Below are 13,460 nucleotides of genomic sequence, written 5' to 3'. Positions count from 1 at the left end.
TATTTCAGCTTGTGGTCAAAGTGGAAAACGTGGAGGAGTTGACATCGCTGTAGATCTTCTCCTTCATCTCCCACGGCTACATGAACTTAGACCTTCGCTGGGGTCATGTGTTGGCTGTTAGCCTGAGTCCAGACTTGGCCCAGTCTGCAAGGCATGTCTGGGTGCTTGAGCAAAGAGCGTGCACACACACACACACACTTCCTGGTCACTATGGCAACCACAGCCAGCCACGGCTGCCTGACTTGGCATGCAGCCGTCAACAGAGCCGACCGAAGGGGCCCGTGGCCTCCAGTACAGACTCACAAGAAATGTTATTGTACAAGTATGTTATCCTTTTAGGTGTCACTCCTGACCCACACAGACCTGCCAGAGAGCGGCACACTTAAGGGCTTATGTTCAATTAAAATGTTACTCAAAAACGTGCTGTTCATGAGACTCAAAAGATGCTTAAATCATTTTATGTAAAGTATACACAAACAGAATTTCTGCAAATTCTCATGTCAGGTTGTTTAGGAGATGCCTCCCAAATTTGGTCTCTTCCCAGTCGATTTGAGATTGTTTATGTCCATTGATTAAGCACAACTCGCTGCACGTGAAAATAGGCTGTGAAGATCTTTGCGACTCTTGTTCAGGCATGGAAATCAAATGGCATCGCCAATAAATCATGTCAGCTTTCAGACGCATAAAAGGTTCAAATTCATATTGTTTTTCCAAATATGACAATTCTTAAAACTAAGCTGAACAGCCAGACTTATTTCTTCTCAGATGTGTAAGGGGCACCAGGTTCATAGCAATCATCCATGATTAAACACTGATCTTCTCAGGAGGTGGGGTCAGAGATCAGGACCCTGAACAGCGGCTAGACGCTCCATTGTCATGCCTGATCTCTTGTCAAATAGAGCACCAGTCTTAAAAAGAAATGCATATTTATCAGCAATATTTCCCACGCTCTGTTAAAGAAGGCAAGAATTAATGAGGACATAAAAATGACACATAAAGTACATGTTTTTATTAAGCTGCACACACACACACAAAGCATTCATGTTATAGCCAAAAGTTCTGCACACCATGCATTCAGAGAAGCTCAAACGAGCATTTTAAATCATTTCACAGTATAATGATAAGAAAAAAAACAAATACAAACAGAATACAAAAGTGTTAAGAATTCTAAGTCACAAATGATATGAGGCGATGCAACATGAATAAATAAATAGGCAGTCTTGAGTAAGACCTACATCACTGACAATTAAAAAAACAAAAAACCTCAAACTAAAGCCTGAAGGAGCTAATTAACACCTTAAAATGTTGCTGATGGGTAGTGTTTTGTAAGATAACATTTTGAAAACAGAACTATGTTAGCATTTTAAACAATTAAGAAATGCATATAAACTGGAGAGGAGGAGTTTTATTTAAAAAAAAAGACTAAAAACCCCTGAGCTCCTGGGCACTTTGGATACAAAGCAACAGCTCCCCGATGTTTGGCTTTCAGACATCAAAATACACCCACAACACACTTTTAAACGCTATCCTGATCAACTTTGTGATCAACTATGCAATTACACAAACGAAAAAAAAAAAAAAAAAGACTTTAGCACTCTTGAATCGGTTCTTTAAGGGACACAAAATCCCTTCATACAAAATATAACATTTCTCTACATACTGTTGGGCAAGTCCTAAAACCTGCCCCGGTACCATTAAATATCTTAAATGCAGCATTTAACAGCAGTCTTTAGGAACAGTTAAGACAAAATTAACACAGATACATGAAAAACTGCAGAAAAGGATTCTCTAAAAAGTGGCTAGAAGGTGAAACGGGCCTGCGTAACGGAGCACGACTGGCCGGTTTCAGATCAGCTCAGATTTCTGACCATCGCCATGCTGGGTGACATTCAGCCGGGTAAAAATCACCATGGTTACCTATTTGTCCATTTACCACTCTCTAAATAAATAAACCATTTATCACAACCCAAGTGATTATTGCTTCTTATTAACTTGGAATTCAACAGTGTCGTTTTTAATGAGTATTAAATGATAACATTTCAAATGCAACATTTTTTCATTCTTTGTCACATTTGACTGAAACAGCTCCTTTAGCTCCCGAGTGTCATTGACACTAGGTTGATTTTTTTTGTTTTTTTTTTACTAAGAAAGAAGTATTTTTCTGCAGGAAGATCCTACACTTTAAAAGGCGTACAGTCCTTCGGTTTCCACCGCTCATTACTTCATCTTCCTAAATATCAGCTTTTGTTAGCAGATAAGCTTATAATTATCAATATGCTATCATTGATATTAACACATGCTGCAGATATATAACGTGGTGATGCGGATCAGTAAGAAGAAAATGCTACACATTCGAGAAAGCAATTAAATCAGATTAGGGAAGATGTTTTCAGCAGCAATGTGGACTTTATATTTGCAGACCTTTTACAGCCACAAAACCCTATAATTACACATGAAATGAAAAGTGAACGGGGGTGGGGGGCCAATACTCCTGACTTAAAGTTGGAGGAGCTTTAAAACATAACTTTAGATCCATAAAACTGGTACATTGGATAAAACTGATTCTCAAAGCGCCGTCCTCAGTTTCCACCCTAAAGCTCCTTCTATATCCGAATATAATAGGCAACTTATAGTTCACCTAATAATAATTGCCGACTTTAATTTCAAATTAACATTTGAGGTCACTATCGGTTAGGGTTTCCACTCTTGCAGTCCAGAAAAAGGCCCTGAACACTTCCATGGCACAGGTGACCTGTCTCAAACGATGTGCCAGAACGCCTCCTGCCCAAACCCACATTGGAGCATTGGTTGTTTTTCTGATAAATGTGCTTCGAATGCTGCATTTTCCACAGACATAAAACTATGAAACCCAGAAGTTGAATGTGCTGTGCGACACAAGCCCGACTTGTTTCCTTGTATTTGTGTTATTGATGCCAGTACCCTGCTGGTCAGTACTGCCAGTGTCCAACCTCAATCAGAGAATCTTTTACCGACAAATCGTGATTGTCCCTGTGAATATACGCATGTCCCCTCAGCTGTCTGCAGAAATACCTTGCAACAACGAGTCCTACACTGAAATGTTGAGTCCTGGAGCATCGTTTTGTTGTATTTTTTCAGTTCTGCATTAGGTACTGGTGGAAGTAGATACCGAACAAAGAGCTGATGACTTGGCAGGCAGCCACCCACCAAGTGAGGAAGGCGAAAAAACCCTTGAAGAAAAGTGGAGTGAGGACCAAACGGAGTGCTGCAAATGCCTCTGACAGACGAGCTACTGTGGCCTGGATGTCCTCCTCCATGTCCTCCATCCCCTCCTCATCTTCATCCACACCAACGGTCAGCACAGGTGCTGCTGTCGGCATCACCAGCGCCGGTGACACCGCAGGAGTCTGGTCAGGAGCTGCAGACCAGGAGAAGTCACCTGCGAGGAGTTCGGTTAGTTAGATTCCACTGAAACTAAAACACATTTTCAATGTTCAGCACTTTGGTACATGGTTGCTGTTTTTCAAGTGCTTTGCAAATAACGCTGGACTGGCTACAGCTACAGTTATTAGTTAGAACAGCTGAGCAGGATCTTTGCACTAGTCTACTGACCTCAGCCACCCATGTTATGGCTCATTTTTCTATTATTGTGGTGAGCTTTAATAATAGTTTGATTTTGGACCAATGTTATTCTAAGTAGTTCCTCTTCAACTTAACTCACATTGTCCTCTTTTCCTCAGAAGCGGAGCTACTGCAAGTGGTGTTAGAAGTGTTCTTTTTCACAAAAGGACACCCTTTCAACAAGACTCGTTTAATATAAACCAGAAAATGTAGTGATCTCACAGCTGCTTTTCTACACTAAAATGCTGGTTGTTAACATGTTTACTGAACTAAATTCAGTAAATACCATTAGCACAAGTAAAAGGATGATTACCTGAGTATACTACATCTTACAACTGCTTCAAGACACCTGTCCCTGGTGTGAACACCCAAACAGAGGACACTTACAGAGGAAGCTAAATGGTTGAGGCAAGTGGTGAAATGTTGCAAACTCAACACCTTTCATATGGTGATGACAGTGTTGCGCTGTGAGGATATAGTTCAACAGAACTTGGGGAAACTGTTAAGAAATGATGGAATGATCAATCGTACTAAACCAGGGGTGTCAAATGTGCGGCCCGTGGACCGCATGCGGCCCGAGAGAGATTTTCATGCGGCCCGCGAGAAGTTTCCAACACAAAAAAACAAAATGTTAATTTACTAAAACGGAAGGCATAAATAATTGCCATGAACCGCAGCATATCCGATAATATATTTCTTCTACAAATCCATTGTTATTCCACAAAGAGAGCAGTTTGTCATTTTTTTAGTTCTCTAGAATGCATTTGCCGATTTTATTTCTTTGTAGACGGTCGTTTATTTTTATTGACTGACTACTTTTATATATTTTCGCAGGAAAAATATCACTGCTAAAAAAGATGATAGAATATATTTATTCGGAGAATTTCAGTTTTGAATACAAGGATAGTGACAAAGTAAAACAGTTAAAAGAGAAGTGCAGACTTTTTCGGCACACTGGCGTAAATATCCGCACCAATTTTTAAAAATAAATACACTTAATTGTACTGGAAAAATCTCTAAATCACAAAGAAACACTCTCGGATGTAATAAGAAAGATTATGCTTTTAATTACATTTCCTATAAAAAAGCGAAATATAAAAAAAACATACTTGTTTCTGTTTATCTTTGTAAAATTATATTAAAAGTATCTTACATAATTTGAAAAAAACGAGAAATTACAAGAAAAGATCCTGAAGAAATATGTGTTACATAATTAGAGTGTAAACAAAGTGCATATTTCCTTTAAAATTAACTAAACTGATATTGGATTAGATAACAATAGTAAAAAAAAAGAATTAGAAAAAAAAATGTTGGCACCGTTTTTGTTATTTTGAGCGTGCGGCCCGCGAGAAAGAAATTGGTCAAATCCGGCCCCCCAAGCAAAATGAGTTTGACACCCCTGTACTAAACAAAAGGCAGAATTGTGAAGAAAACCTGTTTCAGTCATACAGAGACTTGAAAATAGGATTGAAGTTCATCTTTTATCATGACAACCCCCAACACTTTGCTAAAGTCAACAGATTAAACATGAAACGCATGTATTTGAATGTCCTGATGAAGCTCAGACTGATTTCTGTCGACCAGCAGAACCCAACAAAACTGAAGGATCTATAGCAGCTTCATAAATTGAATCCCTTTCCCTTTATATGCTTTCCGTGAACCCTACAGCAGCTGAACATGTGGGTGTCATGTCTGAAATAGCACCGAGGTGCTTTACCCATGGTACTGTGCGACAGCAGTCTGATTAAGAAAGACCATGTAACATTAACTGACAGACATCAGCAGCAGGGGTTAATTTAGAACAAGATCAGCTGTTCAGAGGAGTCTGAGGAATTCAGATCATGTAAGGAAGTAAAAGAAACTAAAATAAAATGACTAAAAACCAGCCCTTGTCAATGGTTTTACCTAAAATGATTAGTTCAGGATCAAGTCACTTATTGTCAGCAAAGTTAAATGTTTGGGTAAAATCCATGCTTAAAAGTGTTAGCTTTCTGGTTTAAATCAACATTCAAATAGTTTTTCTTCCCAAAAAAGTAAAACATACAAGCGGACTGCATTTTAGCCCTATTTGCTGCTTCCTCCAACAGGAAAATAGACCTCCTCTCTCATCAAAAGCAGGTTCTTAAGATAAGTACGGTAAGCTTGCAGATTAAAAAAAAAAAAAAATCTTTTTTTTTTTTTTTTTAAATTGCAAGTCACCCTCCTCCCCACGCTTCAAAAGCCTGAATGAAATGATTTCCATCACTCAAATGGACTAGATCAGTATAAATAGAGGCATGTTGTGGTCTCACTATCAAAAGATGAGGAAACCTTTTTGGATTTTATTAGAGGACACCAAACAGAAAGACTGACTCCTGGTGCTATTTTATATTCTTCCAGACTCTTCATAAACTTCATCATGGACTGAATGATGCGCGACGCGTACGCGGATTAGCGCTGATCAGGTCGAATAATCAGATGCAACGGATCGTCAAATTTTACAGTCTGTTCAACGTCTACTCATACAAACTTCACGGAGCACAGTTAAATGTAATGTCTGGGTTTCACATCGTCAATTTAATGACTGACCAACCATCTCTGATGCACCAGTGTTTTTTCTCCCACAACCGCAAATAAACCAGTTCAATCCAGACATGGCAACCAGCTGTGAGATCACTCTGGAGGCTTTATACTTCATACCTTTATTGTAATGCGTGTGAACATTTTAATTTACACTAGTCTCTTTGTGGAATCCTTCAGAGTAATAAAATAAAGTTGTGAATTTCTCATCTGTCCCTTTCTCATTAACCAAACTATATATTCATAGATACATATCGTCTAACAAATCTATATTTTCACTGGGAATTAGCAATAATTAATCAACTCTCCATCTGTTCGTTTGAAAATCATGTTTTGAGATAAATATCTCCCCTACCTATATCTCTCTGAACCAGCATCTGCTGAACATGACAGTCAATTTTGTTTTCACCTTCAAGGCAACAGTGTATATAATACATATATATATATATATATATATATATATATATATATATATATATATATATATATATATATAATACAACTACATATATATATATATATATATATATATATATATATATATATATATATATGACCTGAGGGTATACAAATTTAACAAGCCTAGTTTGACTAATACAAAACTACAGTATTTGTTATTGTAGGTTCTGTCTCTAAAAGAATGGATTTCTTTCTGTGCCACTAAACGACTCAGATGTATTTGTGTATGTATCACAAACATTTGTTAAGGGAAATAAAAAACTGCAAGAGATCCTTGTCAATAACAAATTGTTTTTCTCTGCTACATTGACTTTAAGAAAGCAATTCAACTTTTTATTTTATCTTGGCTTGACGAGGGCATTAGTTTTAAATCCATGGCGACAACAAGAGACTGCTCTCTAAACTGCAGCTGGTTCCAAAACACACCTGCTTTACTCCCAACAAACAAAAGAAAAAAAAACAAAACATTTTTGTCACCATAGCCGTTTTTCAATTACCTTCCAAGTACTTTAAAAAGTGTATTATAAGGCTTTATTGCCTATTGCTTAAACATATTAGCACCCTTGTAACTCCAATCTTTTAATTTTGCACAATATACCTTAGGTGTGCTGACTAGATGTTTCACATCACCCCGAGTAACAAATTAAAAACAACTCCAGACTTTTCAGTCGGGCTGCAACTAAGGACTATACGGATGGTCGATTAGTCATCAACTATTGAAACAAATCAGTTGACTGATTGGATTTAGAATCTCATAATTGTTATATGCCTCTTAATTAGTGCCAGGTTTTTACATTTTGCATGAGGTTGTTTAAATGATGTACTAATTACAAAATAAAAGGCAAGAAAGATGGACAACTCATTTAAAAATTCATCTTTTAATGAACTTTGCTGCCAGCCACAGTAGTGTTGCATCGGCTGCCTATTGTTTACCTGGCGATGTACAATATTGCACATGAGCAACTCTCAGCAGAGATGAGGGCGATGCCTCACCGTTTAAATTATTATTTTTTTTAAAACAGCCAACAATTAAAATCGTTGGCGATTATTTTTATCAAATTTGTATAGTTCAACATTTTCCACTTCAATTACTTATAGGAAATTATTTCCATGCTGACTGTTTTCTCATAGAGGCCTGCAATAAAACTGACAGTTTTATAGCTGACACTTTCTCTTGAAAGAGAGAGTAAATAAATCAGTTTCCCAAAAAATGTCAAGCCACTCCTTTAACTTTACATTGGGATTACTGTGAAATCAAATGGGGACTGAATCCTGTATCGTGCAACCCTTATGACAGGGGTGGCATTTAACTTACCCAGCGCCTTGAGCGAAAGAGTGGAGAAGAGGATGAGCAGAACAGGCACCAGATACTGAAGAGTAACTACAGTCAGGTAGCAAAACACACGTGTAACCTGAAAAAAAAGAAAAGTATATTAGATCTGACTGAGAACCCCAAACTCAAAGGACAGGAATCAGGATCCATCTTAGTGCAAGTCTAACCTTCCTCTGGATGTCGATGGCAGCGATACGTCCCGCCTCCTTCCTCATCTGCTCCACCCACTTCTGAGCCAGGTTGAGATAGGCCTGCAGGTGGTATCGGACCAGTCCCACCCGCAGTGCACACAGCGCCACGATGACCCACAGACGCACACTGTCAAATGCAGCACTGGGCACCCTGTCAACGTGACAATGTGAGGGATCAGCCTGCTATCCTCTAGGCAGCATTCAGAGGATGTTTATGTCTTCCCAACACTCACTTATCCTCTAAAACTAAAGTTCACCTGTAGTGGATAAAAGGAAAAAATGTGAACAAAAGTTTTCTTACAATGTAATAGAAGTCTTTCCCATAGGTGCATTGGCCAGGAAGTCTCTGGCAATGGGTTTGATCCACAGAACCACCACAATGACTGGAGACAGGAAGCTTATGTGCAGCAAAAGCCTGTTGGAAGACAGAGACATGGTTGAGAGAGCATGCCGTCAAAAGAAAAGGGGACTATTTGTTTTTATGCAACCGATCTGACTGGATTAGTGGGCGGCCTGAGTTCATCTGTACGGCATCCAGGTGAGTCTGAGCCAGCCGTAGTCCGGGGAAGGCCAGGAGGGCACCGATGTAAGCACAGATTGCTGCCAGACCGAGCTTCACCGTCAGCTTGGTCACAGGGATCCTAATGTCAAAGCAACCAGCAAAAGTATGAGATTCAAAATTGTCAATACATCTGCATTTAGTTAAGCACTAAATCAAAGAGCTGCCTCCGACTGCAACGTAAAATAATACTAAAAAACAGAGACTTTGTCCAGTTCTAAGTTGTCTTTGCGTGCATGGATACTTACGACCACTGAGCATAACCCTGCTGCTTGGCAAAGACTTCCAAGTTGTCAAACAGGCTAGTAAAGCCGGACTCGAGGCCAAACTCCAGGTAGTCCTCTCTGACCACCAGCACCAGCATGGCCACGAGCAAAGTCAGGAAGCCAAAGGAAAGGCATACCGAACGCTCTCCCCCATCCTCAGAGCGGAAATAGTGGCTCATCAGAGAGTGAAGGGTCTTTCTGAGGGTTACAGGTTAAAGGAACGCAATCGAAGGATAATAACATTCATCCCTTCATTAATAAGTTTAAAGTACTGTTGTGTTAAAACAGGATAGTTTGCCATTGAAGGATACAGACCAAAGAGAACCGTAAGGACACACCAGATGGCTCCGATATTAACCTCCTTGCTGGCATCTACGACGCTGTAGTAACACTCAGTGAAAAGGAAGACACCCGTTGCATAGACTGCAAAATCTATAAGCCACTGGTACTCCAGGAAAAAACGCAGCACTGTGTGTTAAAAAGGCAAAAAGAAAGACTCTTAAGCATTTTTCAGTCAGTGCTTTATCTTAAGACTATAATTTGAACTGGAAAACATTGCAAAATAACCAAAACTGTGTTTTACCAAGAGCGTCCATCACATTTACTGGAGCTTTATCCAAGTGAAGTTCGATGTCTTTTGGCACCGTGAGAGGCTTGCTCTCCCCGTTCTGTCTCCTGCAAACAGTCAATCATAACCACGTTGTGGATAAGAAAGAGTTAACCCAATATCAAACTAAAAAACGTGCATATGTGCAGCTACCCTTTTAGTCACAAGCAAGGTGTCAATGAAAGCTGTAATCTTTGACAAAATAAGTGCTCCATTCTTTACCTGTCTCTCCTGTTTGGTTTGGGCATCTGCTTTCCTGCCAACGCACACAGCTCTCCCTCAGAAGGATGCTTGAATCGGAACAAACTGGAGGGAACAGCAGTCACATGTGTGATCAGCTAATTCAATGCGTTACCGGAGTATAGGGTTGCCAACCGTCCCTTGAAAAACGGAATCGTCCCGTATTTATAAACTAAAGTACCTGTCCCGTATTTATGAACTAAAGTAGCGTCCCGTATTGAGATGAAAAGGGGCGCACTTTGTCCCGTATTACTGCGAGAGTCAGAAAATAGTCATAAAATCCCAATGGAAAATGGCATTGAGCTGTTGAGTTCATAAGTTATTTTTTTTCTGTTTTACTGCAACTGTAGCCTACAGTCATGGCCTTTGAGGCACAAATATGTTTACAAGTTTTCTACAGACTTTGTTTGCACTTATTGCACTAAAAATGTGCACTATTACAGGATGGATGTTCTGCTTTATTTCTATTGTTTTATATTAATTTATACAGTTTTAATTTAAGCAGGACAAGTTTCTGTTTAAGAAAGATACTTATTTTGTTCAGTTCATTTTGTTATTTAGTATTAAAGTGAATTACTGGATAATAATTTGATTCCCATGTGTTCATGGCATTCATAAATATACATCTAGTTCAATTCAGGTTTGAGTCAAATAGTTAAAAAAATTGTTTCACTGACAAAAAAAGGGGCTAAAAAACTTCACCAGGCCAGGAAGGGTGAAGGCAACCGGGTTGCCCTGCTGATGAGGTGTCGCTTATCTATTTTTCAGGGAGTTGGCAACCCTAGGGCAGTGTGAAGGGGCAGTAAAGGTGGTGTTACCTGCCGCTGCAGAGCAGCCAGCGAGCCAGAGAGCAGTGAGGAGCCATCCTCTGCATCACACAGGCGGCCAGCAAGCTGACCACCAGCTGGATCCCCATCAGAGCCTGTACCAGGAAGGAAACACACATCTAAACTCTGCCTCCCATTGGAAAATTGTATTTTTTTTTTTTTAATGTTCCAGCAGGTGAGGAAAGGGAGCACAACAGTGCCAAGAAAAGGTAGTTTTACTTAATTTAAACAAAGCCGCTTACCAGGGTCAAAAGATAATCACAAACACAGATAAAGGTTTACCAAATTTAAAAACAAAAATGTGTTGAAAGCCTAACAAAATGAATGAAACTTAACAAATGTCTTTAGAGCTAAATTTAGCCTCAAGTCCAGCACCTGTCAGCCTCCTGCAGGCGTTAAGGCTGATTTATGCTTCCGCGTTACACCAACGCAGAGACTACGGCGTAGGATAACCGGCGACGCGTTAGTACGGTGCGCGTCACCGCGTACCCTACGCCGTAGGCTCTGCGTCGATTTAACGCGGAACCATAACTCAGGCTTTAGCCAACTACTTAGCATCCGAAAACTATCTTTCAGCAGCTCATTTGAGCTCACTCATGAACCAAACAGTGCGCTGTTTAAACTAGTGACAAGGGAATGAATAACTTTACCATTTCTTGTATGAAAAGATGCGGTTAAAACCGGAGTTTGTGCCGCTGGCAGGGAACCGCAGCATGCATGAGAGAGACAGCTGAAGCTGACATGTGAAACTGCTGGTGACCCGGATGTAGTCGCGGGCTCTCGTGCTGCCTTCACTTCCCCACAAAAGCTCAGTAAATTGCAATGATGAAAGTGTTGTCGCCACATTCATCCCTCCATTTTCTCTACTCGTTTAATCCACTGCAGGGTCACGGTGGTCCGTCGGAGCAGGCCTACACCTTGGACAGATCGCCAGTGTTTAATGGATGTTCTGTTAACACAAGAGATTATTTTCAATTATGTATACTATTTACAAAATACAATAGACCAGTGGTCCTCAACCTTTTTTTCAGTGATGTACCCCCTGTGAAATATTTTTTCAGCCAAGTAGCCTTCCCCCTAACCAGCACAAAGCACTTTTGGTTGTAAAAAAAAAACCTAAAACAGAGCACTGTGCCATCAGTAACTGATTTATTAAACATAAAAATATTGCTGCTATGCTTCAACCACATATCCATCATTGGTCCAAGTGATTGACAGGTGAAGCCAGGTGGCCTTTGACAGGTTAGGTGGAACCATCCTGGTGTGGGGGAGACTCTGGGGTTTTAGCATAATAAGTTGAATAGCCTACTCCGGAAGATAAAATTCATTTTATGAATTTAGACTTATATTTTCCTCAATTATTTACGAAATATTTATTTATAAAGGATTTTTGCATGGATGCTACTTTTTAAATATATGTATATTTTAAAATCTCACGTACCCCCTATAGTGCCTTCACGTACCCCCAGGGGTACGCGTACCCCCATTTGAGAACCACTGCCATAGACAGTAACCTGTATTTTTCTATTGCTCCTACTAATAATAATAAATAATAATGCATTCTATTTGCAAGGCACTCTTCATCCAATAATCTCAGAGTGCCACAGAGCCAGTACATAGTTAAAACTAACAATGATAAGTCATAAAACTCAAGTCAAAAACACCTTCCTGAATAAAAAGATTTTTAGGCCAGTTTTGTCTGTGGCTGTTTGTCTTGAGGCTGAATTATGGTTCTGCGTTATGTCACAGGGGTGGTTCAAGTCCCCAATTAAATACTTTCGAGGGTGAGCAGCGCTTAGTAACCCACAACAAAAAAGCAGGAGTGCAGCAACAGACATTTATTGCTCCAAGACGGTTATAAAATCAGGGGTGGGGGAGTCACTAAAAAATAGAACTGTTTCTAAAATGGCCAATCCATAAAAGGTTAAAAAAGGTTAAAAATGAACAGTCTCAGTCTTTCTGGGCTCACTGTCCTCCAGTGCCCTCTCAGTGCCCCCTCCCTGTTGGCCCACGCCAACAGGGATCCCCGGTCCGAGTCCGCCGGGGGCTCCCCAACCACCTGGGCCCCCATGGGCCTCTGTACGTCAGTCCATCCACTCTTGTTCATCAACTCTCGTCCCTCATGGGCCTCTGTCCGTCCGTTCAATCTCCCAGCTTGAATGTCTGCCTTGAATATATAAGGGGAAGGAAACCCTCCCCTCGTTCACCATTGGTCTAGGAGGGCCAGCCTGCAGTGGTTTATTGGCCACTGCAGCTGTCTGTCAGGATTCAGTTGATTGTGTTCAGCTGTGTCTAATCAACTCAAACAAAAAGGTAATTGCATGCCAACTCAAAAACAGAAGAAGTTACATTTCAAACAATAATAACTAGACAAAGCAACAAAACATGCATGCAAATAAAATGTTACACTAAAATTCCAAAACAATAAAACGATTAAACACAGCCTGACACTCAGCATGACAGTTACATCAACGCAGAGCCTACGCCGTAGGGTACACGGCTCTCCGTAGCCTACGCCGACGTGCACCTCCCAAAAAATTTAACTACACGTCGAGGCGATGCAGACCCAACGCAGACCGAGAGGGCTGTGATTGGTTTGCTTGGTAGCAACGCATTTCCGGTTCCGGTTCTCTCTCGGTCGCCATTGTTCACTGTGACCGGAAAAACCGGAAGCTAAACAAAGAATCAACTAGAGACGACGATATCAATAAAATTGTTGTAATTCAGCCACATTAGAGGGTTTTCTAGCATGAATTGCCTTTTCTTTTCTCCGGAAAAGAACGCAACCCCCTAGCGCTCTGGGGGGGTATTGCACCGCG

At 40.3% G+C, this 13,460-nt stretch overlaps 1 protein-coding gene across 1 annotated transcript; it reads right to left on the bottom strand.

Annotated features, from left to right (window-relative positions):
* Positions 1–994: 994 nt before the first annotated feature.
* Positions 995–11,396, bottom strand: tmem161a (transmembrane protein 161A). The gene is made up of 11 exons (XM_061737744.1): positions 11,292–11,396; positions 10,633–10,736; positions 9,797–9,880; positions 9,551–9,642; positions 9,279–9,435; positions 8,950–9,165; positions 8,640–8,783; positions 8,444–8,557; positions 8,119–8,293; positions 7,934–8,030; positions 995–3,418 (listed from the first exon to the last, which is right to left on the bottom strand). The coding sequence occupies exons 1-11, from the start codon at positions 11,292–11,294 to the stop codon at positions 3,114–3,116; spliced, it is 1,491 nt and encodes a 496-aa protein (XP_061593728.1). The 5' UTR covers positions 11,295–11,396; the 3' UTR covers positions 995–3,113.
* Between the last annotated feature and the right edge of the window lie 2,064 nt (positions 11,397–13,460).

The sequence above is a fragment of the Cololabis saira genome, chromosome 13, assembly GCF_033807715.1.
Source record: "Cololabis saira isolate AMF1-May2022 chromosome 13, fColSai1.1, whole genome shotgun sequence".
In the NCBI taxonomy this organism is placed as follows: Eukaryota; Metazoa; Chordata; class Actinopteri; order Beloniformes; family Belonidae; genus Cololabis; species Cololabis saira.
Note: the sequence above shows the minus strand (reverse complement) of the source record. Positions and strands in the feature narration are given on the sequence as shown.